This window comes from Marmota monax, unplaced genomic scaffold, assembly GCF_021218885.2.
Source record: "Marmota monax isolate L192 unplaced genomic scaffold, Marmota_monax_Labrador192_F-V1.1 WCK01_AAM20220418_F8-fsc00026, whole genome shotgun sequence".
In the NCBI taxonomy this organism is placed as follows: Eukaryota; Metazoa; Chordata; class Mammalia; order Rodentia; family Sciuridae; genus Marmota; species Marmota monax.
Genome location: NW_026693108.1, coordinates 15,644,891 through 15,670,778, shown reverse-complemented (window position 1 = coordinate 15,670,778; position 25,888 = coordinate 15,644,891). Strand labels below are relative to the sequence as shown.

General features: G+C 41.4%; 1 protein-coding gene across 1 annotated transcript in view; it reads right to left on the bottom strand.

The window, feature by feature from the left end:
- The window catches only part of Dct (dopachrome tautomerase), an 84,054-nt gene that overhangs the window by 21,253 nt on the left and 36,913 nt on the right, over positions 1 to 25,888 (bottom strand). The window contains exons 2-5 of the mRNA XM_058582788.1: positions 13,461 to 13,892; positions 5,717 to 6,016; positions 3,460 to 3,560; positions 2,477 to 2,643 (exon numbers count right to left, since the gene is read on the bottom strand). Coding sequence (XP_058438771.1) covers positions 2,477 to 2,643; positions 3,460 to 3,560; positions 5,717 to 6,016; positions 13,461 to 13,755 — 863 coding nt within the window. The 5' untranslated portion in view covers positions 13,756 to 13,892. The remainder of the gene's footprint in view (positions 1 to 2,476; positions 2,644 to 3,459; positions 3,561 to 5,716; positions 6,017 to 13,460; positions 13,893 to 25,888) is intronic.

The window sequence follows — 25,888 nt, the reverse complement described above, 5'->3', positions numbered from 1 at the left end:
GTACCCCATAATTTATACAATTAAAATAATAATTAACATTTTAAAAGAAGGAACACCATCTCCAGAAATGTGCGATGGCTACATGGCAAGCAAGGGGCTGACAAGGTCCCATAAAACACATTCTGCACAGCCATGGTGACCTGGAATTCCACCTTCAGACCACTGGTTCACTGACAGAGCTTTAAAGAGGTTACTGTGTGAGGGTTTTTAAAGGATTTTTGTTGTTTGCTTGTTTGTTTGTTTTAGTTGTAGATAGACATAATACCTTTGTTTTATTTATTTATTTTTATGTGGTGCTGAGGATCAAATCCAGGACGTTGAATGTGAATTTTAAAAGCTAAGGGATCATGTCTGCTGTGGAGAATGGAATGAGCACACACACGGACAGAAGCAGCCAGAACCCAAACACTAAGCAAGAAAGGCCTCCAAGTCAGCATTTCCCAAAGTGTGTTACAGGGAGATGGGCTGTGAAATAAGAGTCTTGGGATCTGGTCAACTGAGGTTCCTCTTGAAGAATAATAGTACATTTATCTAAGGATAGCTAAGGCTCAGAGATATTCTAAAATTAAAAAAAAAAAAAAAAACTCTTAAATTCAGCTTTCTCTAAACACATGATCACAAACACCTCTTGACACATCACCTATTAATATCCAAGACACTATGGGAAATGGCACTTTATAGAATTAAGAAATTCAGATAAAAACAGATGGGTTATTCCACTTATCATGGAGCCTGGAGCCCTGTCCTGCTGCAGGACATGTGAGGGATGTGGAAGATGAGGTCCCTGTCGAGGGGCATGGGGCATGGGGTCCTAAGAACACATGCCTGTCCAGGCTCAGTGCTGGCCATGGGCCAGGAGGTGTGCTGAGCTCAGTGCCCAGGTGCAATCTAAAGATGGAGAGGCAGAGTAGTGGGGTTAAAAGCATGCGGGGGGACTGGGGTTGTGGCTCAGTGGTAGAGCGCTTGCCTTGCTTGCTTGAGGCCCTGGGTTCCATCCTCAGCCCCACATAAAAATAAATAAATAAAATAAAAATATCATGTTCAACTACAACTAAAAATAAAAGGGGGTTTGGAAGAAAAGAAATGAATAAAGGCAGGCAGAGGATCCTCTTGGAAAATTGTTTTCTGAGATACAATTGTCCGCCCTTATCTGCAATTTTGTTTTCCATGGATTCAGTTACCTGAGGTCAACTCCAATCTGAAAATATAACTGTGATACACTAAGGAATTAAGATATTCTGAGAGAAAGAACACATTCACATAACTTTTATTATAGTGTTTTTATACTTGTATTTTATTATTACTTATGGTTAATCTCTTACTATGTCTAGTTTATAAACTTTACCAAAAGAATGTCTGTCTAGGAAAAAACATGATGCATATAAGATTTAGTACTAGCCAAGGTTTCAGGCATCCACTGGGGTCTCGGTACACATCCCCCCTAAAGTCAGATAACTGTACTGTGCCCAGAGACAGAAATGGGTTCAGGGAGTCTTTGAGGAAAGAATGATTCCTAGGCTGCAGGTCACTTACCTTCTAATGTGGTCTTTAGGGGTTCATAGGACATACTCCCATCCCCCTCAACTGCATCTTATGGTCCAGACACAGCAGGCTGCTTCCAGAGACTTTCCTAGTTTCACACATGATGTTCCTTCCACCAAGGACACACCTGCCACCCTCCCACACTCTCCTCACCCTCCCTGATACCTGACTGAGGTCTGTGCCTTCTTGAGTCTCAGAACAATCATCTCCACTCGTTGGGGACTTGTCCTGACTCTCTTCCTGGCTTTGCATGTGCACCGGTTATAGTACTTCTCAGACTAAATGGCAATTCATTACAAGAAATCTATCTTGCAAAATACAAAAGTATATAAAAAGGGAGGCAGTACTTTAGTCATCTTGCATTCCTAGCAGTATCGCATCCCTAGAACATGATTGGTACTTAGCAAAGGTTGACTGAATGCAGGAACTACTCCTAATTTTAAAACAGTTGATCTCAAAGTGATGGCCAAGCATATTCAATTCACAGTGTAATTTTGATATATGTACTTTTTTTTTTTTACTAAAGAGCTTAGAATTTTAAAAATTCCACCTCCCAAGGGAAAGTTATTTTCAGAAACATTAACAAAACCCTACATAGAGTACATTAAAAACAGAAATCTAGCTAGGTGTAGTTTGCATACCTATAATCCCAGCAACTCTGGAAGCTGAAGCAGGAGGATTACAAGTTCAAGGCCAGCCTCAGCAATTTAGCAAGTCCCAAAGAACTCAGTGAGACCTTGTCTCTAAATAAAATATAAAAAAAGGGCTGGGGATATTGCTCAGTGGTTAAGCACCCCAGGATTCAATCTCTGGTACCAAAAAAGGAAGAAAGAAAGAGAGGGAGGGAGGAAGAAATCATTCTAATGAAACAACATCCATCTCTCAGCCACATAAGACAGTCTTGGGCTCTCTACTGCAATGCATATGTCATTACCTGTCACAGACAATTTTCCAGCTGGAAAATCTTGAGTTCTCACTGATCAGAGTGGGATCATCTTGTCTTGCTGCCCCCAGCAGCTGGTCTGTGCACACATCACACTCGTTCTTGCCAGTGGCAAAGTTCCAGTACGGCAAAGCAAACGACGCATTTCCAGTGAGTCTCTAAAAGCAAAGGTCAGGTCCAGTCGTTAAATTTCTTCAGATGCAATGGGAAGGCATACAAGGTAAAGACCGGCAGGTGTCTTGACCAAATGCATTGTGAGATTAAAGGTATAACAGGTGGCTGAATAAAGAAATACATTCATGCAATGTTGTTCAGCCTTTATAAAAAAGAAAACCCCACCATTTGCAACCATAAAAATGAACATAGAGAACATTATGCTAAGTGAAGTAAGCCAGATAGAGAAAGAAAAATTCTGCATGATCTCACTTACTAAAAAAAAAAAAAAAAAAATCAAATACATAGAAACTGGTGGTTACCAGGGATGGGGCAGTGGGAGGCAGAAGGGAAGATGCAGGTCTAAAGGTACAAAGTTGCAATTGTGCAGGATGAATCAGTCTAGAGGTCTAAGGTACAACCTGAGGACTGTGCCTCATAATATTGTACTATGTACTTGCAACTTGCCTATACAGATCTTAGATACTCGTAACACTCACTAAAAAGAAAGTTAGCTATATGAGATCCTGAATATGTTAATTTTATTGTCTGTAGTTATCACTTATCTATGGATACCAAGACAAGCATGTCAAAACATCATGTTGCAGGGCTAGGGTTGTGTCTCAGTGGTAGAGAGCTTGCCTGGCATGTGTAATGCCCTGGGTTTGATCCCCAGCACCACATATAAAATAAAAGAGCCATTGACAACTAAAACATATTTTTTAAAAAAGCATCATGTTGTACAGTACTCATTAAATACATACACACACACATATATTTTTTTCTAATTAGAAGTATCAAACATATAAGTTTTGACCAACCTGCAGATCTCTTTCCAGCCACAACAAGTGGTACCGGTGCCAGGTAACAAAGGCAGGCCCTTGGTGTGAGAAATCTATGGCCTTGTAGGGGCGCCCTGGTCCTAAAATAATTGGGAAACATATTAGAGATCACAGAATAGGATATTTAAAATGTTAACCCTTATCTGGGATGTGTCTATACAGCCACAATACTTTAGAAAAAATATATATATAATTATATGTTTATAAAATATAAAATATATTTATGTTTATATGCTTATAAAATATGTTTACAAAAGATAAAATATATTTTTTCTAAAATATCTATATTTTTTCTATATATGGTTTTTATTTCTTCAAAGGCAACAGTAGCAATAATGACAAAGGAATTTCAGAAGCCACTAGCACTTTTAGGTTAAAATTCCTTTCATTTCCTAAAAGCCTAATTTTAAGCAGAAAGCCAGGAAATTCAAGTCATGCTCAGCATCAAGAGCCCCATTACACAACAGCAATTCATTAAGAAGAAAGAGAGTATCCAAAGTGTAGACCATTCAGAGCAAAATGAAATATATACTTTTTAAAAAGACATCTTCTAACCCATTCCTTGCAAATGCATAAATTGATAAGGGAAGGATTAATTAATAATATAGCAACTTCGACCACACTTAGTCCTAATGCAGCTTTTGTAGAACCAAAGAGAACTTTCGTGGATTCATCCTTGTCCATCAATCAGCTACAACAGCTAGCTGACAAGCATGGTTGCTGAGACCAGAGAGAGAAAACTACATCCAAACCAATTTGGCTGGCCACTGGAACTGCCAATTCAGTGAAACGCTTTGGGCAATTTAATGCCTTCCTGGCTGCCTGTTCCATCCTTCTTCCCTCTTTCATAACAGCTTTTGATGGTTATGTAGAAACTTTAGCTAACTTTAGTTCTTTTTCAAAGTACCTATAATAACTTCAGAGAGCTGAACAGACATGAATATAAATTTAATTCCTAGATATGACCAGAAACTAAAGTTTTCTTTTCCTCTTGAGAGACTACCCTCTCATAAAGCAAAAATTCCTCAGAGTGATGACAGGAAAACTATAAAGGTTGATAGCTGGAAGAGCCACCTTCCCTATCGATAAAGAAAGACAGATGCTTACCTGAAAGGCAGGTTTTTAAAAGACTTATACCAAAAGCAAACTGCTATTGCTGCCATTGGCTACAAAATTACAAAGTCTTTTTTATTTTTTTAAGTGTTTTAATCTAGCACAAAGTTTCAAGTCCTCCAAAAGTAATAATAAGGAGGCATAAGAGACAAGGAATAAGGAATGCCCACAGGTGGGCAATACCAAGTGAGAAGTGCACCATTTCAAGTGAGTTCAATGTCTCTATTCACCCTCATCCCAATGAGGGAACTCCAAAGTAGGACCAGTTACAGGTATAGCTAAGCGTGTACAGCTGCCATGAGAAGAATCTAGAATGCATCCATTCTCCTGGAACAAACTGATGGCTTCTCTCAACTGATAAATAACTCAGGATGAAGCTACACCTATTTGGTTAATGAGGTTCACAGAAGACAGTCTTCCAGTCCAACTCTTGTCCAGGACCAGGAAGGGTCCTTGATATTTCTCAAGTATCATTTGCATTTCATGTTTTCTCAAGCATCCAACGTAACCGTGGTCTGCAAGGCCAAACAGGAGGAACTCTAACATTGTTGTGACCCAGCTTGTATTTTTCCTTGACAATACAACTCCAAAAAGCCTGGGCATTTCTAACACAGCCTGGGAACCATGAGTGATGATATAACTACAGTCTAAAGACCCGGGAGGTTAAAGTACTGCCCACCTCCCACAGGAGAACTCCAGTTCTGCACAAAGGAGCGTCATGTGCTTTGGCACTTGTTCAGTTAATTCCTCTAATTGGAAGAAGAGGTCAGAGAGGGCTTCCATAGCCAGATTTGTAATTTTTTTTTTTTCTGGAATGGAAAGGAACTTGCTCTCACTTCACCGACTCATGCCTTTGAAGATTAAGGGCTTCATGGAGAACAGCTTAGACTTTGAACCAAACAAACTAGAGGAGAGAACCCTTTGAAATGTCTGTAGCCAACATACAGGAAGAAACTGCTGCCTTCTGCCTTCAGGTAGCATTTGGTGATTCTGTGACTCTGATAAACCTAGCCCTGCCTTGAGGTTGCTCTCTTGTTAATTAACTAGTGTCAAAAGACTCCCTACCCCTTCTCCCCAGCAAACACAAACCTGTAATAAACCTTACGCCAAGGGGAAAACCCACCTAATAGTGTATCTCTAACAGAATAATAATGCAGCCACACAAAAAAATCATAAATGCTGCAGTTGGCGATCTGTGGCTCAGTCCTACTGGGCCCAAGCAGGCCCAGCCAGTGCTGGGTAGTGATCACGTAGTCAGGGTGGGTCCTCTTCTTGGCGAGGTCTAAGGCACCCAAGAACTGCTCCCTTTCCTGAGGGGTCAAGGAGTGAATGTTCCGTCGAACAACTGGTGGCTTCCTCTGATTGCAGTTGGGGCCCAACCAGCCAAATTTGCAGTCTCCACAGTTGTAGCCAGCAAAGTTTCCTAGTATAAAAAGGGAAAGATGAAAGAAAAAGTAGGTTATATAGTTTGGAAGAAATTTCTGAATTGGAATCTTGGAGTAGAATTGAAGAGAACATGAAGGTGCTTAGAAAAGGGTAAAGACAAGTCAACTTGTATGTGTAGCGTGCACACAGACACACACACACGCACACACACACACACACACACTGAAGACCAGGTGAAGCCTGGCAGTGAAGCAAGCCAGTGAGAGAGGCCTTAGAAGAAACCAACCTTGCTGTTGACACCTTGATCATGGACTTCCAGCTTTAACAAATGTGAAGAAATAAAGTCCAAAACAAATAATAGTCAATTGACTTCCCTTAGTCTCCTCTCAAAATCCAAGTGAACTGAGCATCAGAAATAACTTGGCTAGAAATATTCCCAGCAAAGAAACAGGGTATGAAATGCATGAGCACTGTTATAAGCTGAACTGTGTCCCCTCAAAATGCACAAGTACTGATCCCCAGTACCTCAGCCTGTAACAGTACTTAGAGCTCAGGTTCTTACAGAGGAAATCAAGGGCCAGAGCTGAAGCTCAGTGAAGCGCTTGCCTAGCAAGTTCAAGGCCCTGGGCTCAATCCCAAGTACCACACAAAATAAGAATAAGAATTTAAAAAATAACATTAAAAGGTAATTAAAACAAAATTGGGTCATTGAAGTGGAACCTAATTCGCCATGATCGGTGTCCTTATAAGAGGAAATAAAGACTCATGCATGGTTGAAAGAGCTGTGAAGACCCAGGAGAGGACCGCCATCCATGAGCCAACAAGAGACTTTCCGAAAAACCAACCCTGCTGGCATTTCGACCTTGGCTTCCAGCCTCCAGAACCGTTTAAGCTCCCCCGCCACTGGGGCCACCCGGGTCACCCTGTCCCCACCATGGTACTTGGTTCCCATAGCCCCAGCAAACCGATGCGTGCTGCACGGCCTCTTGCATACCGTACAACGTGTTCTAACCTGTTCCTTACAAATGCACACACCCATAGTGCATAAATTGGACATGTCCCTTCTGATGTCCCCCCATGCCGCCTCGGGATGTCCTCAAGGAGCCGGCTGACCACGTGGCGTATACCACAGGGCTGGCTCAGAGCTGTGCAGCGACATTGAGAGTGAAGAGAATGCACCCGAGCAAAAGTGGACCCATAAGATAGAAAGAGACAAGCTGCCCGCCAGGAATTGGGGTGAAATCTGACATTTAAATGCTGTTTACTTCACCAAGGAGCCGGCCTTGAGACGAAATCAAGGGTGGCCGGCAGGTGGTAAAGGTGAGTTGGCGGCCCTGACGGGCAGGTTTCCGGCCAGCAGCTCTGTCCCCGCTTTGTCACCAGTGGTACCAAGCCCCAGGCAGGTCTCTGAGAGGCGCCTCAGGCTACATTCTTTTAGCCTGCCTCTGATTTCCCTCTCGCCCTTCTGCTTGTGGACATCCTCAGGAGGTGAGGAGCCAGAGAGCAGATTTAACTCCTGTGGGTGGAAAGGCCCAGATGCTCCTCTGGCTGAAGACCACCCACTTGCACTCACCCTCTCCCTCCACCACAGGCCTCCAGATGCACTTCTGTGCCCCTCCCTGTGCCTGCAATACTTTTGCCTGTCCTGCTAAATTCCTCCCTGCCCCGGCTACCAGCCGGTCCCTGCAGCTTCACAAGGGGTTCTCCACACTGTCATTCCTCTCTCTCTCTCTCTTTTTTTTTTTTGGTTTGCTTGTTTTGTTTTGTTTTAATGGTGGCCTTGAACCCAGGGCCTCACACAGGCTTAGCTAGACAAGTCCTCCTGTATGATCCTTTAAAGGAAACAGCATGAACACAAAGTCATTTGTGCTTGTACCCTGCAAAGAAAATGCAGAGGCTTCCCTTTTCATTAACCCAACAGATTTTTTTTTTTGATAGAAAAGAAAATTTCATTAAAAATACAATAGGTAGGGAGAACTAAATACAAAAATAGTTATTTGGGTCCTATGCTCCCTTGTTACATACAAAAATATTTTAGCTACTCTTAGATATGTCAGTTTTTTGTATTTTCCCGTTTCAGTACCCTGCAAGAACATAAGTGAAAATAGGCAAAAATACTTAAAAATTATTTTTCCAGGTTGAAAATCATGTTTTTTTAATAGTGTGAGTTAAATAATGAAATGTATGTGGATGACTGGAATAAGGCTATTAAATACATGGTATTTATTAGTAAGTATTTATTGAGCAGATACTATAATACTATTCGATTTACAGGATGCTTCCAGCTTCATGGAACTTGAAATCTATTCATTTTCCCTCAGGCAACCTTACTAAAATTCTACAATCTCTATTATTAACAACAAATTTGATTAAACCTAGACTGGCAGATTTTACAGTAAAAGGAAATTTTTCAACATGTGATTGAGCAAAATTCTGTGCCTGAAGAGTATTAACTATCCAGAGGAGAATTTGGTTAAACTTCCAGCTGTCTTCCTGGAGCTGGGTTAGATGATGGGAGGTAAATGTACAGTCACTGCTCTACAATTGGAGAGTCGTTCCTTGCTGCAAAATGCTAAGAAACCTGGTGATATTGATGTGTCACTGACCACACAGTCATACCAGTGCAGGAAGGATGTGCACAGTGAAGGATGCGGGGGACCTCGGAGGGGTGCAGGGTATATGTCCTCTCTGTTCAATTTTTTTTTAATCTAAAACCATTCTAAAAATATTTTTAAATGCTAAGAAATAACACACTGAAGGTTTATAATAGTAAATTCAATACATACCAATAGATAAAGGTGCAAAAATTGTTTTTGAATCTTGGGGGTCGTGTTGTTGAAGTTGAGTAATTTGCAACTTTATTTGGTGAATTTTGCAACTATACACTTTCTTTATTGTGATTGCTCTTGGTTGATAGAAATGAAATTATCGATAACTGATAATTTATGAAGGAAATAATTCCCTGACCATCACTACTTGTGGAGCAGTCAAACTAGACATGCCTTGATCGTGGGCAAGGCTGTGCATAGGGGAGGATTGGGCACAGGGGGTATGGGCAATTCCTAAAGTTAGCTAATGGCTAACTTTACAGTGAAACTAAAATTGTTCTAAAAGTAAAGTTTGAAAGAAAAAAAATCTCAGCACGCCTTCCTCTGTGCTCCTATAACTTTTTGTACTTTGATTCAGATGAGTTGGCAACTTTGAACTTAACCTCTCAGAGCCTGTGGTCAGGTACAAGAGTTCTATCTCACCCAGCTCTTCTGAAAAACAAGTACATTAATACACAGAGCGCACAGCTTGGTGCCTGGTACAGAGTCTGTCTTATACCAGATGTCTGGTAGCATCCCTAGTATTTTTAGATGCCACTAATCAAAAAGAATAGCAAGTTTTTGTTTTTTGTATCTGTCTCACTTATCACTACACCAAGCACATCTTAAGAATGACACTGGGTTCATCCCCCTCTCTGTGTGCTGGCTGGGCTGGCACTGGAAGAATCAGTGAAAAGCTAAATATAAGGCTGTGCCACCAGGGGGTACCAACACAAATAAGGCACAGTGCTGGTGCCTGATGGAGATGAAGGGCTTATGCCCATTGAAGCATCCCTCATGTCTGTGGGAAAAGTGAAATGGGAAGAAACCACACTCCGTGGGATGACGAAGACCACACGATTAGCCTGACTCAGGAGATCACAGCTGCCTCCCTACCGTGGTGATCAGCTACCAGCTAAATACTAACGAGAAGGCGTTTCTCTGCATCTGAGCTCATCTGTGACCCAGAGATTTACTCAATTAAAAGAGAACAATTCCGTTTCAACAGGTCTCAGAAAAACCACCAGATCTCTGCAGCCGGGTCTCTTTCGTTGTTGAGCTTACAGATCCTGCCTAAAGAACTTGTGGAGATGATGGAGTCGATCGGAAAACGTAACGACGTGAAAACCCAGCACCAGAAATATTCGCTTCTTTCATTCTGGTTCCTGGTAGGCTCTTAGGTCAATTTAACATGATTAATTTTCTTCCCTTAAGCCACCAGTAGTTAAAAAAAAAAGAGGGACATTTTAGAATGATCATGTTCTTGCTGGGAAATAGACGGGGTGGGGATAGATGATACCAATCTACCATTGAGTATGTCCTTGAGCAAAAATTAAATTTAAAGAGTCAAAGTTGTCTGCCTACTTAGGACTAGATTGTCTGAACCCCACACGTTCCTACACGCACCGCATCAGCTCAACCTCAGAAAGCTATTAGGCTAAATAGGCTTAACGACCCCCGATTAGTGAGTTTACAAGGAACCCTAAATAGCCTATTCCTTTTAATTAGAGATTCTATTATTTTAATAACAATACTTTATACTTACCTAGGTCCTTTCATCTATAGAGCTCAAAAGGATTTTACAACTTCGGTTTCATCATTATCCCCATTTCAGAGATTGGAAAATGGAGGCACTTAGTCACTTGTACAAACAAGAAGTGCTCAGCCAACTGCTCCAAAACTATTTGGTACCCAAGCTTTTCAAAAGCCCAGAGACACAGCTGCAACTGACATGTCCTCTTAAATGCCAACTGGCAAGCAAACCTTATAAGGTGAATGGCTAATGCCAAAATTTACTGAGATTCAGCTCTTCCTGACAATTAAGTTCAGTAATTACACTGTGTTACAATTTATTCCTGCAGAGAATAATGAAGTTCTCTAAGGGGAATTTGACCATTAGAATTTAGGGGATTTTTTTTTAATCTCAGAATTTGGATTTGTTTTTACTTATTATGCAATATTACTTTGACTAGCTTTATGCTTGTGGAAACTATGGGATATTTATTTTCCAAGTAAACTTTAAAAATTCAAAAACATCAACAAAAGCTAACTTATTAGTTGACTGCCAAAGCTAATCAGCATTTCTTCCTTAATAACTTTTGTAGGATGCTAAGAGAATTTCAGGGGCTCCACTATGAGGCTACCAGAAAGGAAAGTCTTTGGGAAGCACAAGATCGGGTTTAAACTCTAAAGACTCCCCTCAAACCATGAAAAAAAATTATCCCTGAAAGCGAGTACCTCACTCCAAACAACTGGAGGACATATGTCCTGCTTTGGGACAATTGACCCATCACAGAATGATAATTACTGAACACTTTTCAGCTCAGGCTCTAAGGACTTAGTCTGGTGCCCTAAGACTCAAAGAAAAAGTCCATCTAGCCAACATAACCAAAGCCATTCAAGGTTGGTATGCAAGCAGAATGGAATATTATTCAGCCTTGAAAAAGAAGAGATGCTACCATTTGCCACGACGGGGATGGACCTGGAAAGCATTGTACTAAGTGAAATGAACCAGTCACAGAAAGACAAATACTGCATGATTCCTTCTGATGAGGCATCAAAAGTAGTCAAAGGTATAGAAGTAGACAATGAATGGCAGGAAGCTGATACACAATGAATATCAAGTTGCAACAATACAAAGTGAGGAAGTACCAAAGCTCTGCTGTACAGCACTGTGCCTGTAGTTAACAAGGTACCATGCACTTTCAAATGTGCTATCAGGGAAGCAATTGTGTTAAGCTGTCTTACAAAAGCAAAAGGCTAAGAGGCAGAAGAAAACTTTTGAAAGTGATAAATATGTTTGTTACCTTGATTGTGGTGACTGTAACATAGATATCCATATGTCCAAATGCACCAACTTGTATGGATGTGCAATGTTTTGTATGCCAATTCTGCCTCACTAATGCTGGTAATAAAGGAAAAGTCTAATAAATTAATTTTTTAATATTTATTTTTTAGTTGTAGTTGGACACAACACCTTTATTTTTTTAATGTGGTGCTGAGGATCGAACCCAGGGCCTCGCACGTGCTAGGTGAGCACTCTACCGCTGAGCTACAACCCCAGCCCATAAATTAAATTTATAGCTACAGCAAACCTTGTTATCTAAGAAAACAAAACATGAACTTGCTATGGGAAAGCGTAACGGTCCTGAGTGAGTCAAGAAAAAGTAAATCACGGAGAAGAGGTGAGCCAGAGCCTAAGGATGGGGCCCTGGGGCGGCCATAGCCTTGACAGTGGCTGGGAATGGAGACCACGTACCCTGAGAAAGCTCTGCTCCTTCAGACAGGCCTGTGCACATGTGATGTCCTTGCAGCCTGGACTTAATTCTGGCTCATTGTCTTTTGGAGAAGGGGGTCCCTTTTGTTCTGACAGTAGGTCACTGTGACCCTACGTCCCTGTCACCTCTAGAGGAATATTTATAAACAGTCCCCAGCAAAGGGAAACTGCAGTTGTTCCTTCCATCCTGCATGCTCTATTCTTTCCAGCTCCACCTTTTAAAAATAAATTTGCTAGCCAGGTCAAAAATATGAGGGAGATATTGATAAGAAGAGTCAACAATTATATCTGATTACTAAAATCTGCCCCAGGAGTCTATAAAATGGAGATTCCCAACTTTTGAAAGTGGGAATCTTGTCATGGGAATTTTGTCATGTAATACTATAGAAGTATTTTAGGGATTTGGGGACAAAGACAGCCTACACCCACATCACGGCTACCTTCCCTTAGTGAATCCTCCTCAGACCCTCATGTAGCTTGATCATTCTCCTATGTTCCAGCATCATGTGAGAAGACAAGGATAAGGTGTTCTCAGAAGGAAAACGTCTGATGCAGAAGCCACCAAAGCACAGCATCCAAGGACTTCACTGCATTTTGTATTTGAAATGCCCCACCAGCCTCTGAATGGTGCATGGCTGCTAGAAACTGAGGGGACACACCATGAGGAGGACTTGAGAAGGTCCAGAAGAGCCAGAGGAAAGAGCAATACAGAGATTCCAAAGAAACAGCTGTGACAGAGACCAGCATCTAAAGGAGGGACACTGAGCAGATTTGGTAATGGGCACAGTTCAAAATCTGGACAAGAGTGGAAAAAAAAAAAAAGCCATTGTCACCTACTAACAACCCTCCCCCCCTGCTCACTGAGGACGCCGTCTTGCCTCGTCTCCCCAGAGCTGGCAAGGTCACATCCCAGGCATAGCTGTAGTGAGAAAGACGGAGCCTGTTTGAGCCGTTCAGATCTTGAGGAACGCTGAGGCCAGGCCTGCGGAATACCTGCCTGCCACTCTTGCCCCTGTCCACATGCCAAGCTGCACACACACACACCCCATTTAGCATGTGGGAACCCATTTCAGGAGAGGGCACCGAATCCATCCTGAAAGGACTTGTTCTGAGTTTCAAAGCCTACTCTCCAGCTCTTTAACTTCCCCTCCAACAAACAAGCCAAAGGTATGCTGGCGTGCATTCAAAACCAGGCTTGGCCCGTGTGATATTTATTTCGTTTCCATAACTGGATACACTGGAGGATATGATATAACCAGGACTTACTGAGCTACAAAACACATACACGTTTGCCTCCCGAGGCCTGGTCTGACAGTCTGTGTTAACTGTCTCGTCTCAGCGGAGACCCTCTCCACCAAGCTCTGAGCATGGCCCAGACCTGCCCAGAGGGGCCTCACCTGTGCACTTGCAGGTCCGGTTGAAGAACTTCCTTGGCCACTGCTCACGGTCATCCTGGTTTCGCAGGACGTACGGGCCACTCCAGGGCCTGGTGTCAGCTTGCACCTCTGCACACTGCCCGCGGCCCTCCTGTAAGCCACAGACGTTGGCTGGATTGGCACCCAGTGGTGGGCAGCACTCCTTGTTCACCAGGTTGTCCAAGGTCATGCAGACCCGGGGGAACTGGGCCCAGGCTCCAGGCAGGATTCTGCAGCCCAGGCACCCCAGCAGAAGCCCCCACTGCATGGGGCTCATGGCTGAGAACTGGGAGGACCCGGCACACTCCTCCTGTCTTGCCTTTCTCCTCCTTCCACTCTGGAATCCTTGAACATCCACTTGTCAAGTCTTTCTCTTTTTTGGTATTTATCGTTTTTGCATTCTATTCCTCTCCTCTAAAAAAAAAAAAAAAAAAAAGTACCCACAAAAATCAGAAGCTATGTGTGTGCCCGTGTGTACGTGCACACGCACATGTTATTTTATGATTCAAACAACTAACACAAATTTAATTTCATTAGAGGCACCTCTAACAGCCCAATTTAATGAGGGTAGCACTTCTCACCATCCTTACCCCGTTAAATCAGGCTTTGTCTAATTGAGTTAATTTACAGAGCGCCCCAGTCATACTACTTATTATGCTGCTATTTCTAAGCCTCCCTCTTTCCTCCTTAGTCCTTGACTTTAATTGCCTTGAACTCAGTTCAAAAGCCAAACACCGTGCTGCCTTTATTCTTTCTGGCCCGCCACGCCCGGGGCCTGGTGGGGTTTGTGTAAGGGCTGGGAGAAGCCATCATTAGGGGGATTAGTATTAAGAGAAATCCTCATCGTTAGCACATGACCCAAAGCGCACAATGAAGGAGATAAAGTTTCTGGCTTGGTTTCAGGAGGGCAAAACCATCCTCTTTATTGGACCCATGTGCTCCAGCCAAGCTTGTGACCTCAGACTTCCCAGGGAGTCAATAGATGCAGTGAGCTCTTCAGTCAAAGGCTCTTTGCAGACAAGCACGCATTGCTAACTACATCGCCCTCGTGACTGCTCATGATGTGCAAGAGAGATCACCACGGGAGGTCACACACTTTGGAAAAAAAAGAAATATTTATTTAGGACTGGTGTACAATGAGTTGCTTTGTTTCAAAATTATGAATTCTCTTCCTTCCAAATAATAATTTGTTCTTCTCTGTTCGGTGCAAATGTGAAGCAGACTTTTTAAAACATTTACGTGATCTAGCCCACCTCAGAAATCCATGATGGCCATTATCTAGTTACAAAGAAAAGGCCAGGGAAGAATTGGGAGGGAAGGCTCCCAGGTGAATCTGCTAATTTATATTAAAGCTAGGCATTATCAAGCGCCAGTCTAGAAAGCACCTCCCCGGTGCTCCTGGAGGACGCAAGCAAAGCACCAGAGGGACAGAGGTGGCCACCTATCAGAGCATCTGAGGATTCCTTCATGGAGAAACAGGACTGTATTAGTGTCCTAGGGTCTGTACAGACCGCTGACTGACACTGCCTCAGTGTTCATAAAAACACTTTATATCTGGACAGAAAGAGAACTGAGGTTAGATTTCAGAGCAAATTCTGAAGGTAGGAAAAAAAAAAAGATACAGGTATCCACCACCTGGACATCCATGTCCCTCACCATTGATATTGAGTTGTTGTGACCAATTAAATAGCAGTTCTCACGTCAGGCTCAATGTCAATGCTTGCCTGTAGCTCAGTCCCATGGAATCATAATCTGAGCAGTTTTTATACATCCTCTAGGCAATCCTACTCTACAGCCAAAGTTTCAGGCCACTGAGTGAGAACGAGGTACAGCCCCGAAGCCTGAGAGTAGTCTCCTCGGGCTCCTGTAACAGATGTTCACAAACTGGGTGGCTTAAAACCACAGAAATTTGTTTTCCCACAATTCTGGAGCCAGAAGTCTGCAACCCAGGTGTTGGCAAGGGCTGGTGTGTGTCAGCACTCTGCGTTCCCTCCAGCGCCCTCGCCCCTTCCAGCTTCTGGTGGCTGCCCGTGGGCCTCGGCTTCCCTGGCTGGAGTCTGCAGCACTCTGATCTCAGGGCATCCCCTCCCCTGTCTGTGTCTCTCCCCTCTGTGTCTGTATCTTATAAGGGCACTTGTCACTGGATTTAGGGCCCACTTGGATAATCCAGGATGATCTCATCTTAAGAATCTTAACTCAATTACATCTGCAAAGAAGACTCTTTCCAAATAGGGCCACATTCACAGATTCTGGGACATGGAGGGACCACCATTCAATTCATGACGTCAAGACTGGGGGAAAAAAAGAACTTGAATGACACATAATCATAACATCTCAGAGTAGGAAGGACATTCTGGATCTCGTTCTGACTAGTTACTGCCAGTACTGTAACACTTCGGAATTTTATTTTACATTGTATGAAGCTTTGGAGTTCCAGAAAAGTGAGAATCAAATTTCTTGAATACCGACTGATAGAGGCAGCAACGTCACATCAGAATGCCCCACCCCCTTCAAGGTCTAGGTCCTGGGACCTCTTTTCTTTCATTATGACACATGCTAGATCACTCAGTTCATCTGAGGCTCTAAATGCAGGGTGTCATGACTCCCCCAAATTGCATCTCTGGCCTGACCTCAGATGTGAACCCCAGATTTGCCTTTCCAACTTCCTATTTGACCCCTTGGAGGTCTAGACATCTCTCATTTAGAATGTTCAAAGCAGGACTTTTTCCTCCTTCTGTTTGTCCTCCCTTGGTCTTCTCCATCTTAGTAAACATTCGAATCATCACAGCCCTTGAATCTTTGACTCTTACCTTACCCCCTTCCTCACATATGCTTTCCAATGTACCTACCATATGATCCAGGGTTCTTTCCATGCATTGCTCTAATTGTGGTCTGTGGATCACATGAATAGTGTGTTACTGGTCTGCATCAAATACAAGGAGGACCAAAAGTGAGAGCCAGCCTTTAGAAACTTCCATAGCGATTAGCGGCACACACTGAGCACATGATCAGTAGTCTTATTAAAGAGGGCAGAAGACAGCTAGTGCGTTGTCAAATTTGCACAGTGATGATCATGTGGCATGAGCTGTAGATGGTCACGTGCATTTGGATTCCAGGTTGGTCTGTGATTAAAAATAGTTTTTTAAAAATTCCTTACCACAGACCGTTTGAGATCTGACTTATAAGATCCTCCGTGATCTGCCCCTTGCCCCTGCCTCTTGCTCTGCACTGGCAGAATAGTGCCATCACTCTGTTACTCACACGCATCCCTCCTGTTTCCACCTTGACCTTTATACTGCTGTTCCTTGTGCCTGGAATATTCCTGCTCAGAAGAAACCTCCTTGTCCCTCCTTGTCATTCGGGTTTCGCTCTTAAGCACGGCCTTCCCTTACAGCTCATCTAAGCACATCTACACCTACATCTAACCACCCGCTTTCTTCCATATTGCATTGTTTTATTTTTTGCATAACACTTAGTTATTCATTTATTATGTTGATTTTACAGTTGAGGAAACCAAGGCTGCAAGACCTTAGTTAGCAAACTTAGAACAGTTTTACCTGACCCCAAAATTCTTCATCTCCTACTCTATGCAATGTACAGGGATGAATTTCCTTCATTGCCTTCCGTGATCTCATTTAAATTATAAGGAACTATTTAAATTTAAATGCTTCTAATTTAAATGAATTATTTTAATATCACTACAGAAGCCCTCAGCAGATCGGATTATTACTAAGAAATCCTCATATTGATAGATGAAATTGATGGTACTTGAGAGAGGGTGGGGTCCCTACTAGCTTGTCATTAACTGAATTACCTTTGGATATCAAGCCATCAGCCTTTATGACGGGTGAGAAAATATGGGAAGCTTGTAAGGTATTTTTTATGTCATCTGATACACCTTACAGTGGACAGATTTCTCTCAGCACTCAGTATCCAGAAAAGCTGCATATCCTCATAGCAACCAGCTTGTCCTGAGCATTCAGGGACTGTCAATCTCATGAGTTTCTTTCTTTGCCTTGGCCACTTAGGAGGTGTAATGCCAAACCTGCAGCCCCCACATCATGCAGTATTTCTGCAGTATTTAGTTGGATATTTTCCCTCCCTTGTGTTCCTGAGTTCTGGGATTCTTATTTTATCTTTTTGAAAATTTATGTATTTCTCCAGCTGTCTCAAATCCTTTGAGAAATGAGGCAGAGTGGTACATGAATGCACACGTATATTTCTATGTGAATCTAAAAGTAATAAACATCCAGCCAAATCATTGTTGGTAAGCAAGACACAACTTAGAAAAGAATTCAAGAAGAATCCCTGAGAAATTGATGTCCATAAACTCAGATCTAAGGACGTAAGCCAAGAAGATCCCAGATCATAGTTGTGGTTGCAATTAAGCATTGCCTTATTTACATAATGGAGACTCTGATGGGAATTGAATATCAGAATCCAACAGGAGGTAGTTCAGGGTGTATTGAGACTTTTTGTTGCCAAGAAAAGCCATAAAATCAAGGATTGTTAGAAAGAATTTTGAAACCCAGTAAAGAAAGGCAGCTGCATTTTATGGAACTAAATAAACTGAATAGAAAAGTACCCTTTTCACTATTCCTTTTACCCTCTCTTTTAAAAATTGAGGCAAGACTCTAAATACTTAAAAAAAAAAAAAAGATGACCTGCACATTTTCATTTTGCATTTCAGCATGTAGCTCCATCTTGCCCATAAGAAAGACTCAATGCATGTTGATGGAAACGAATTGAATTAGGTACTTTAGAGAATTAAGAGTGGGTGATGCAGGTTGGGCATGCAAAACTTTGGAGCAGGATGACAGCCCCCGCCTTCCCTACATTCAAAGGAAAAAAATGGCTCCAAACCTGGTGAGCTATTGAATCGGATGGTAAATGTCTTAGGGCCGTTGCTAAGATTAATATGAGAAAGCGTGCACATCTTTCTTCTGCTTGACAGCAAGTCGCCTGCTCTTTTCTCCCATGCCTCTGAATGTGAAAATCCTCCCCATTTTTTAGCCCCCTGCTGGACTCTGTCGGATGCTTTTTGATCTATTCTCTGCTGCCACATCATGGGGAAATGAGATTATTTTTTTCCTGTGTCCAAATTGTTTTCTAAATGCCGGGCGTCTGTCCTGATAAGCTTTTGCTTTCTACATCTAAGAGCTTTTCTTTTCCTTGTGGTGTGAATTGTTCTTCAGAGGAATTAAGGGTTAGGAATGGGCTGTGTGGTTTCCGTTTTGTCAATCGAGTGCATTTTCTCCCTTTTGCACGACTTTATGGGTAGTGGATCCTTCTGACTGTGTGTATACATCAAACGCACCTTTAATTTCACATTTTGCATCGCTCGTCTTTGTATTCCTCTCAGTTCTTTGTTGAGCACACTTGTGCCCTCCAGTGCCCATTTTATTTTCTTGGTTTTTATCCTCCATCCTGGCACATGGGCATCCAGTTTGTATTTTTGTTATGTGTCCCCCTATAATTTAATGACTGCCTGAGATAAGTAATAGAGCTGCTCCTCCTTCAGAATACAGATCTGTGGGAGGGAACAACTCCCCTTCCTGCCCACTTCTGGTCAAACCCAGCACGTACCACCTACACATTTGCAAGAGGCTATACCTTTCTCTAGACTTTGGTACTAGCACAGATGCCAGGGATTCCAAGTGTGCCATTAAGATTGTCATAGGGCATGTGACTATGAGATCACTATGCTAACATTTGCTGGTACAGAGATAGGATGGGGAACATATCCATGTCTGTCTGTTGGTGCCTGTCTGCATGCGTAAATATATAGAAGAAACACAAGAAATGTGTTGTGTGGCTGTTCCTGGGAAGAGGGCTTAAAGATGGAGAACAAGAAAGGAAGGGAAACATTTTTAATTCATGCTTTCATACTTTTTGGTTTTGAACCATGTTCGTATAGAAGTTACTCAAAAAATTAATAAAAGAAATTCAAGGACTGGGGCTGTAGCTTGCCTAGCACATGTGAGGCCCTGGGTTCGATTCTCGGAACCACATAAATAAATAAAGGTATTATGTCCATTTACAACTAAAAATATTTTTTAAAAATTTATGATGATGAGTATTTGTGAAGATAACATTACATAAATAGAGAAAGTTAATATAAGTGCTAAAAAAAGTATATTTTGATCGAAACCCCAAATCAAGGACAAATTCATTCTAAAGTTTATAAGGAGAGACAAATGACCTGGAGCCAAACTCATCCTCAGTTTCTTCATCTACAACCCCCAGAGTATAATCTCTGCTTCATAAAGCTTAATGGTAAGGATGAAATATGGCACCTTTTATGTTCTCCAGCTGAACGTGTGGCACAGTGGGACAGTCAGCACTGGCACCCAGCAAACGGTGACTGTAATTACTCTTATGGCCATACTCTATGGTAATAATCTGTTCAAGAGGCTACACCAGTCTCTAGACATTTAATAATCTACTCAGATTTCTGCACTGGCGAACCATTTTTGTCCTATGGGAAACAATTACCTTCTAGGCAATTTAAGCAACTGCCTCTTCAATGGACAACCAGGAAGTGGGGAAATCCTACTAGCATATCAAAAAATCCGCCCACTATGAAAACTTACTTTTACACACACACACACACTTATACACACATATATACATCTAATCCTATAATCTACTTGTAAGAACTTTTTATAATATTTTTCTTTCTGGAAACTAAATCATTATTTCTAACTCCAGCATAATTCAAATATTCTTGCCCATAGCATGGTACTTCTACACAGAAATGAAAGTAATTCTTCTTTCTTAGATTCTGCTGAATTAATTGAATGGCAGTATGTTTACCAGGATGCTATTCTATTTGGCTTAGAACTTAGAAATTTCTACCAGTAATTATAACAAGTATATGTGAGGACAAACTTTAAGTAAGTTACAGAGACTATGGGTAAACTACATATGAGACCAATCATTAATTTCAAGAGCTGACAAAAATGAATTCTATCATTAAAAAGAAGAGAACATTTTCTTCAAAAAATTCTTGACCTGCATCTGATGCTTTTACACCAAGTTCATTATTTTATAACTGCTGTCAGAAAACGTCTAACCATGGTGTCTGTCTGACATTGTCTTTGATAATGAGTCCTTATTTAATCTCATCTGCACTAATTCGGTTACTTTTAGTGGAGCATACACACACACACACACACACACACACAAAACTCTAAACTTTCAATTCATTTTATAAACAGTAGAAAATATGTCCTTACAAATCATGGCAGACAGCTGCCTAGTAAATGCAAATGCTGCTGTTATGAAATTTTCATTTCTAAAAAGGATTCTAGTGAAAGAGAAAAACAAACCAAAAAAGTAGTAAGTACAAACCAAACCGAGATGATTTCTAGAAACTTTGATTCACCCTCAATTGAAATTTAGAATGATGTCATATTTTTATAGTCATGAAATTAATTGAATTTATGAAAGTCCACTGTCTGTTTATATCATGGAAATGGATTTAACCTTGGGTTTGAAGACCAGATCAGAACTTAGTAGAGGAGTGCAGTCATCATGGAGGGCAGTCATCCTCTTGCGGAAATATTTAGTCCTTACCAAAGACCAGAGTGAATGTGAAGCTGCCGGCGAGTGAGTAAAGTCATGGTACACTTGGGGACTGGGGACCACAGAGGGTGAAGAGTTAAAGAGTAAAGAAAAATGCCTACATTTTTAAAATAAATAAATAAGTCTCCCTACATGTCTTTGATAGACCTCACAGATGGTGTGTTAGTTTCCTGGGTTGCCATAACAACGTACCCCCACTGAGCAGCCTGAAGGATAATCACTCATCATCTCACCGTTCTGGAGGCTACAAGTCCTAGATAAGAAGTTGGCAAGGCCATGCTCCTTCCGAAGGTGCTAAAGAAGTGTGTTCCAACTCTCCCCCAGCTTCTGCTGGCTCCTTGGCTTGGGGAATCTTCACATGGCTTTCTTCCTGTGTTTGTATTTCTATCCAATTTTCTGTTTTATAAAGACACCAGTTTACTGGATGAGGAGACCATCCTGCTCCACAATTGCCTCCTCTTAGCTAATTACATCCACAACAATGCTATTTCCAAATAAGATCATGTTCTGAGGTACTGGAGGTTTAAACTTCAATATATAACTTTGAGGGGGCACAATTCAGCCAGTAATGGATGATAAGTGGTAGAAATGGGCATCAAAGCTCATAAGCTCATTCTCTTCAGAATCATGTCACCCATAACACATCTGCAAATTTGGGGGGTTTAGAAAGAGTGTTAGTATGGGCCACAATGATGAAGAAGAAAAACTGAGGAGACAGAAGAAAGTCTTAGCTGCTTTCTAATGACACAAGGAATTCTGCTAATCTTACTGAAATTCCAAAGGGTGAAGGGTTAGCATCTACTTTCGTAAAGGTTAACATTCTTCAGCCAGTACCAGGAGCCCCAAGTCAGCATTCTCCAGTAAGTATTATGCATGGTCCCTTTGAGCCATATCATCTCATAAATTTTACATCGAAAGGAGAAGCTAAAGATCATTTAGAGCATCACTCTTGGTTCAGAAAACCAAAGCCCATTTAACTTACTCAAGACCACCGAGCTAGTTAGTGACGGAGCCTCAATATCCATCAGTCAGCCAACCAGGGACAAGTAAAATATGAACATCTCTTCCTTGATATAGATGTTATTTTTCCTTCTCACCTTTGTGTCAAGTATCTCTTGTATGAAAGCCCCTCTTACCTAATTTTTCTGCCAACTCAGTAGTTAGGGGTGGACAGATAATAAGTGCTCAACAATATCTATTTATTAAAGAACTCGTACATGAGAACAGAGAAGCTGTATGCCTTTAAGGATAAACTCTTCAACTGAATGTACAGGTAGGTGTACTAGGGATTTGCTTGCCCCTCCATCTCTGCAGAAAGGTCCAGAGAGATATTTTGCTTCCTTCTGAGTTGGAGGTGGGTTGGGTTCTTTCTACTTAGACCTTCTCCTTCTTCCTTCTTAGATTCTTACTTTGAACCAAACTCTAATATTAGAGTCTCCTCATGTGGCAGCTGCTCTTCTTGCAGGAAATACGGACACCTCCTGGTCCTCCAGAGCAGCATGATTGGTAGTAGCTGGGGACTGCATTCACCTCCTATTGTCCCTGTCCTTTTGGTGTTTCCCATTCCAGGTAAATAGCATTATTCATTCCTTCAATAGATTTTTTAATGTAAGCTTACAATTATAATCTAGTTGTGTATCCCTTATTGGAAATGCTTGAAATCAGAAGGGTTTCAGATTTCTGATTTTTTTTTTTTTTAGATTTGATAAGACAGAGAGATGGGAGGGAAAGGGAGAAGGCAGGGGGTTAGCAAGGATGGTGTAATATGATAGACATCATCATCCAAAGTACATGTATGAAGACACAAATTGGTTTCAACATACTTTATAAACAACCAGAGATATGAAAAATTGTGCTGTATACATGTAATAAGACTCGTAATGCATTCCACTGTCATTTAGTTTTTTTTAAAAAATCAATTAAAAAAATGAACCCACTCTCAAAGGGACCAAGTTTCAAGTCACTTTAAAAAAAAAAGAAGAAGAAGAAGAAGAAGATTTGGGAACATTTGCATATGCACAATGAGATAACTGAGGATGAAACCTAAGTATACACAATTTATATTACACACCTTATACACAATACTTGAAGATAATTTTATACATTTTTAAATAATTTTGTGCCCCCACCAAAAAAAATTCTTGGAGTAAAATTTTCCACTTTTCGGTATCATGTCAGCACTCAAGAAGTTTCAGATTTGGAGCACTTTAGATTTCAGATGTTCATATCAGGGATGCTCATCACGTATACATATTTTTATAATCTAGTTTTAACTCACCATTTAATTATATACTTAAAGTGCATGTCCATAATTTGCAGCAAAGTTCAGAGCAAAGAAAATCTACAACCTGCACTCAATCAAAACCATGGCAGTCATATCAAAACACGGCCATCACAGAGGTGGCAGCATCCAAGGGGTGCATCATGCTTAGAGGTTCATTATATCAAACTGTGAAAATGCTTCATATCTGTACTCAGAAGTGGACACTCCATTTGCATCATGACACTGGAGAAAATAACACTTTTGACTCTTTTCAGAATTATTATACTTTATAAAGGGGTCTTTGATAACAGGGTGATGCCGCAGTCTGGCTGGGCACAATCAGGAGCCACTTGTCAAAAGAAACTAACTTTATTTTTAGAACCACACATGCCAAACAAAACAGCCTCTCAGGAAAAACCCTCAGAGCCTCAACTGCCACCACCGGCTTTCCACAAGCCTCTCTCTCCAAACCAAGCCTCTCTCTCCACCTCCCACAATCCTCCTGCTCTTGAGGCCGATTGGCTGGGTCACGTGGGTGGAGCCAAAAAAGTCCCCCAATGAGCAGCTCCATGGTCTGAAAGGGCAGGGAAACAGCCCAATGAGCATCACCGCAGAGGAGCCAATCAGCTAGATGTTGCTGGGGCCGCTGTGAGCCAATCATCAGCTGTCAGCTGGAAGTTTGCTGGCAGCTGGAAGTTTGCTGAGGCCCCTTCAGCTGTGGCCCCTTCGGCTGTGGCTCTCAACATCTCCCCCTCTCTGTTTAAACAAAAAGCATGTGGCTTAGGGACCGTGCCTGCCTTAGGTTGTCCAATAGTACATATGGTCCTTACCCGTTAGGTTGGTACCATTGCAATTGGATCTTACCCGTCACTGACTACCGGTCCAGTACAGCCACACCTGTGGAGAGGTCTTTGTACCAGCGGTGGGGTGAGGTTCTTAGCCTCACCTCTGTTGGCCCCCAAATTTTAGCTGGACGATCATGACAAGCAGAAGGGAGGAAGATACACCAAGCCAATTGACGGCTCCTTTTGGAAAAATTGTACCACTGATGACATCATCAGCAAAAATACCCCAACACTACCACAAGTCGCTGCACCAACAGATAGTTCACAATGCATACAGGTGAGTTCACAATGTGTCCAGGCAAGTTCTGCAAGCAGTTCAGTGATGACTATTGCAGAAGCTGTAGATTGGTTTTATCTTTGACTTCACCAGCACTGGGATGAAGATAGGAATTCTGGCAATAATGGCTAAAGAAAAAATTATGTAACATTACAGAAGGCACTAAAAGAAAACAATTTTCTTAACAATTTACATTGTCTTCACCGGCACTGGGATGAAGATAGGAATTCTGGCAATAATGGCTAAAGAAAAAATTATGTAACATTCCAGAAGGCACTAAAAGAAAACAATTTTCTTAATAATTTACATTGTCTTTAAGAGAATTATTAAATATAATGAAAAGGAAAGGTGAAAGTAAACAAACAGATCTGTTAACCTCCTTTTTTGTTTACATATTAAAACAATCCTCAACAGTTGTTTACCCAATTTAAATTAAACCATTTAAATCACATGAATAAAAAAATGTATATATTTGGATCCATTTTTTCATGAGCGCTCATCATATATGATATATGGACATACGTACATTCAAACATATAACACAAAACACAAGTGTGCACACATATAATACATACAACACATAACCTAATAGTAAAGGCCTTATAACTTTTTACAGGTGAAATTTCCATTGCAATGTTTAAAAACTCTATAGTCAAAAAATAGAACTGATCAGCAAAACATTAACCTAGGTCTGTATGAGCTCAAAAAACAAAATAGAATGTGGGAAAGGGCAATAATAAAATTGATATTGAAAAAAGCATCCTGGTTCTATCGCAGATGTAAGGATAGCCAAACTGGAGTTTTGGATATCAGCTGTTATGGACTTGAGTCAAATCATCTTCTTTTTGGTCTGTAGAAATCGCTTTAGTTAATCTCTCTGGAATCCAAATCGGCTGCTGTTCTCCCTGTGGAAACACACAAACAGGCCCCCGACTCCAGACAATCACTGGGTCAGGACCTTGGTTAATCTCTCTGGAATCCAAATCGGCTGCTGTTCTCCCTGTGGAAACACACAAACAGACCCCCGACTCCAGACAATCACTGGGTCAGGACCTTTCCATTGTCCTGTTAGAATATCCTTCCAAAGTACCTTGGGCTTATGCACATTTTTTGGACACATATGCCTTTCCGCAGCACTGAGTCCTGATGAATCCAATTTAAAAAGTTTAGAGTAAAAAGGGTTATTTTAAGTTTATCTTTGGGGAATATGTACCCCTTCCCAATTCCGTCTTTTTGCTTTAATAAGTACATTTTAATAGTTTGATGAGCTCTTTCAACTATGCCTTGTCCCTGTGGATTGTATGGGATTCCTGTTATATGAGTAATGCCAAATGTTGAGCAAAATTGTTTAAAAGAGGTAGAAGTATAACCAGGGGCATTATCTGTTTTTAGCTGTTTTGGAACACCCACAGTGGCAAAATTTTGTAAGCAATGAGCT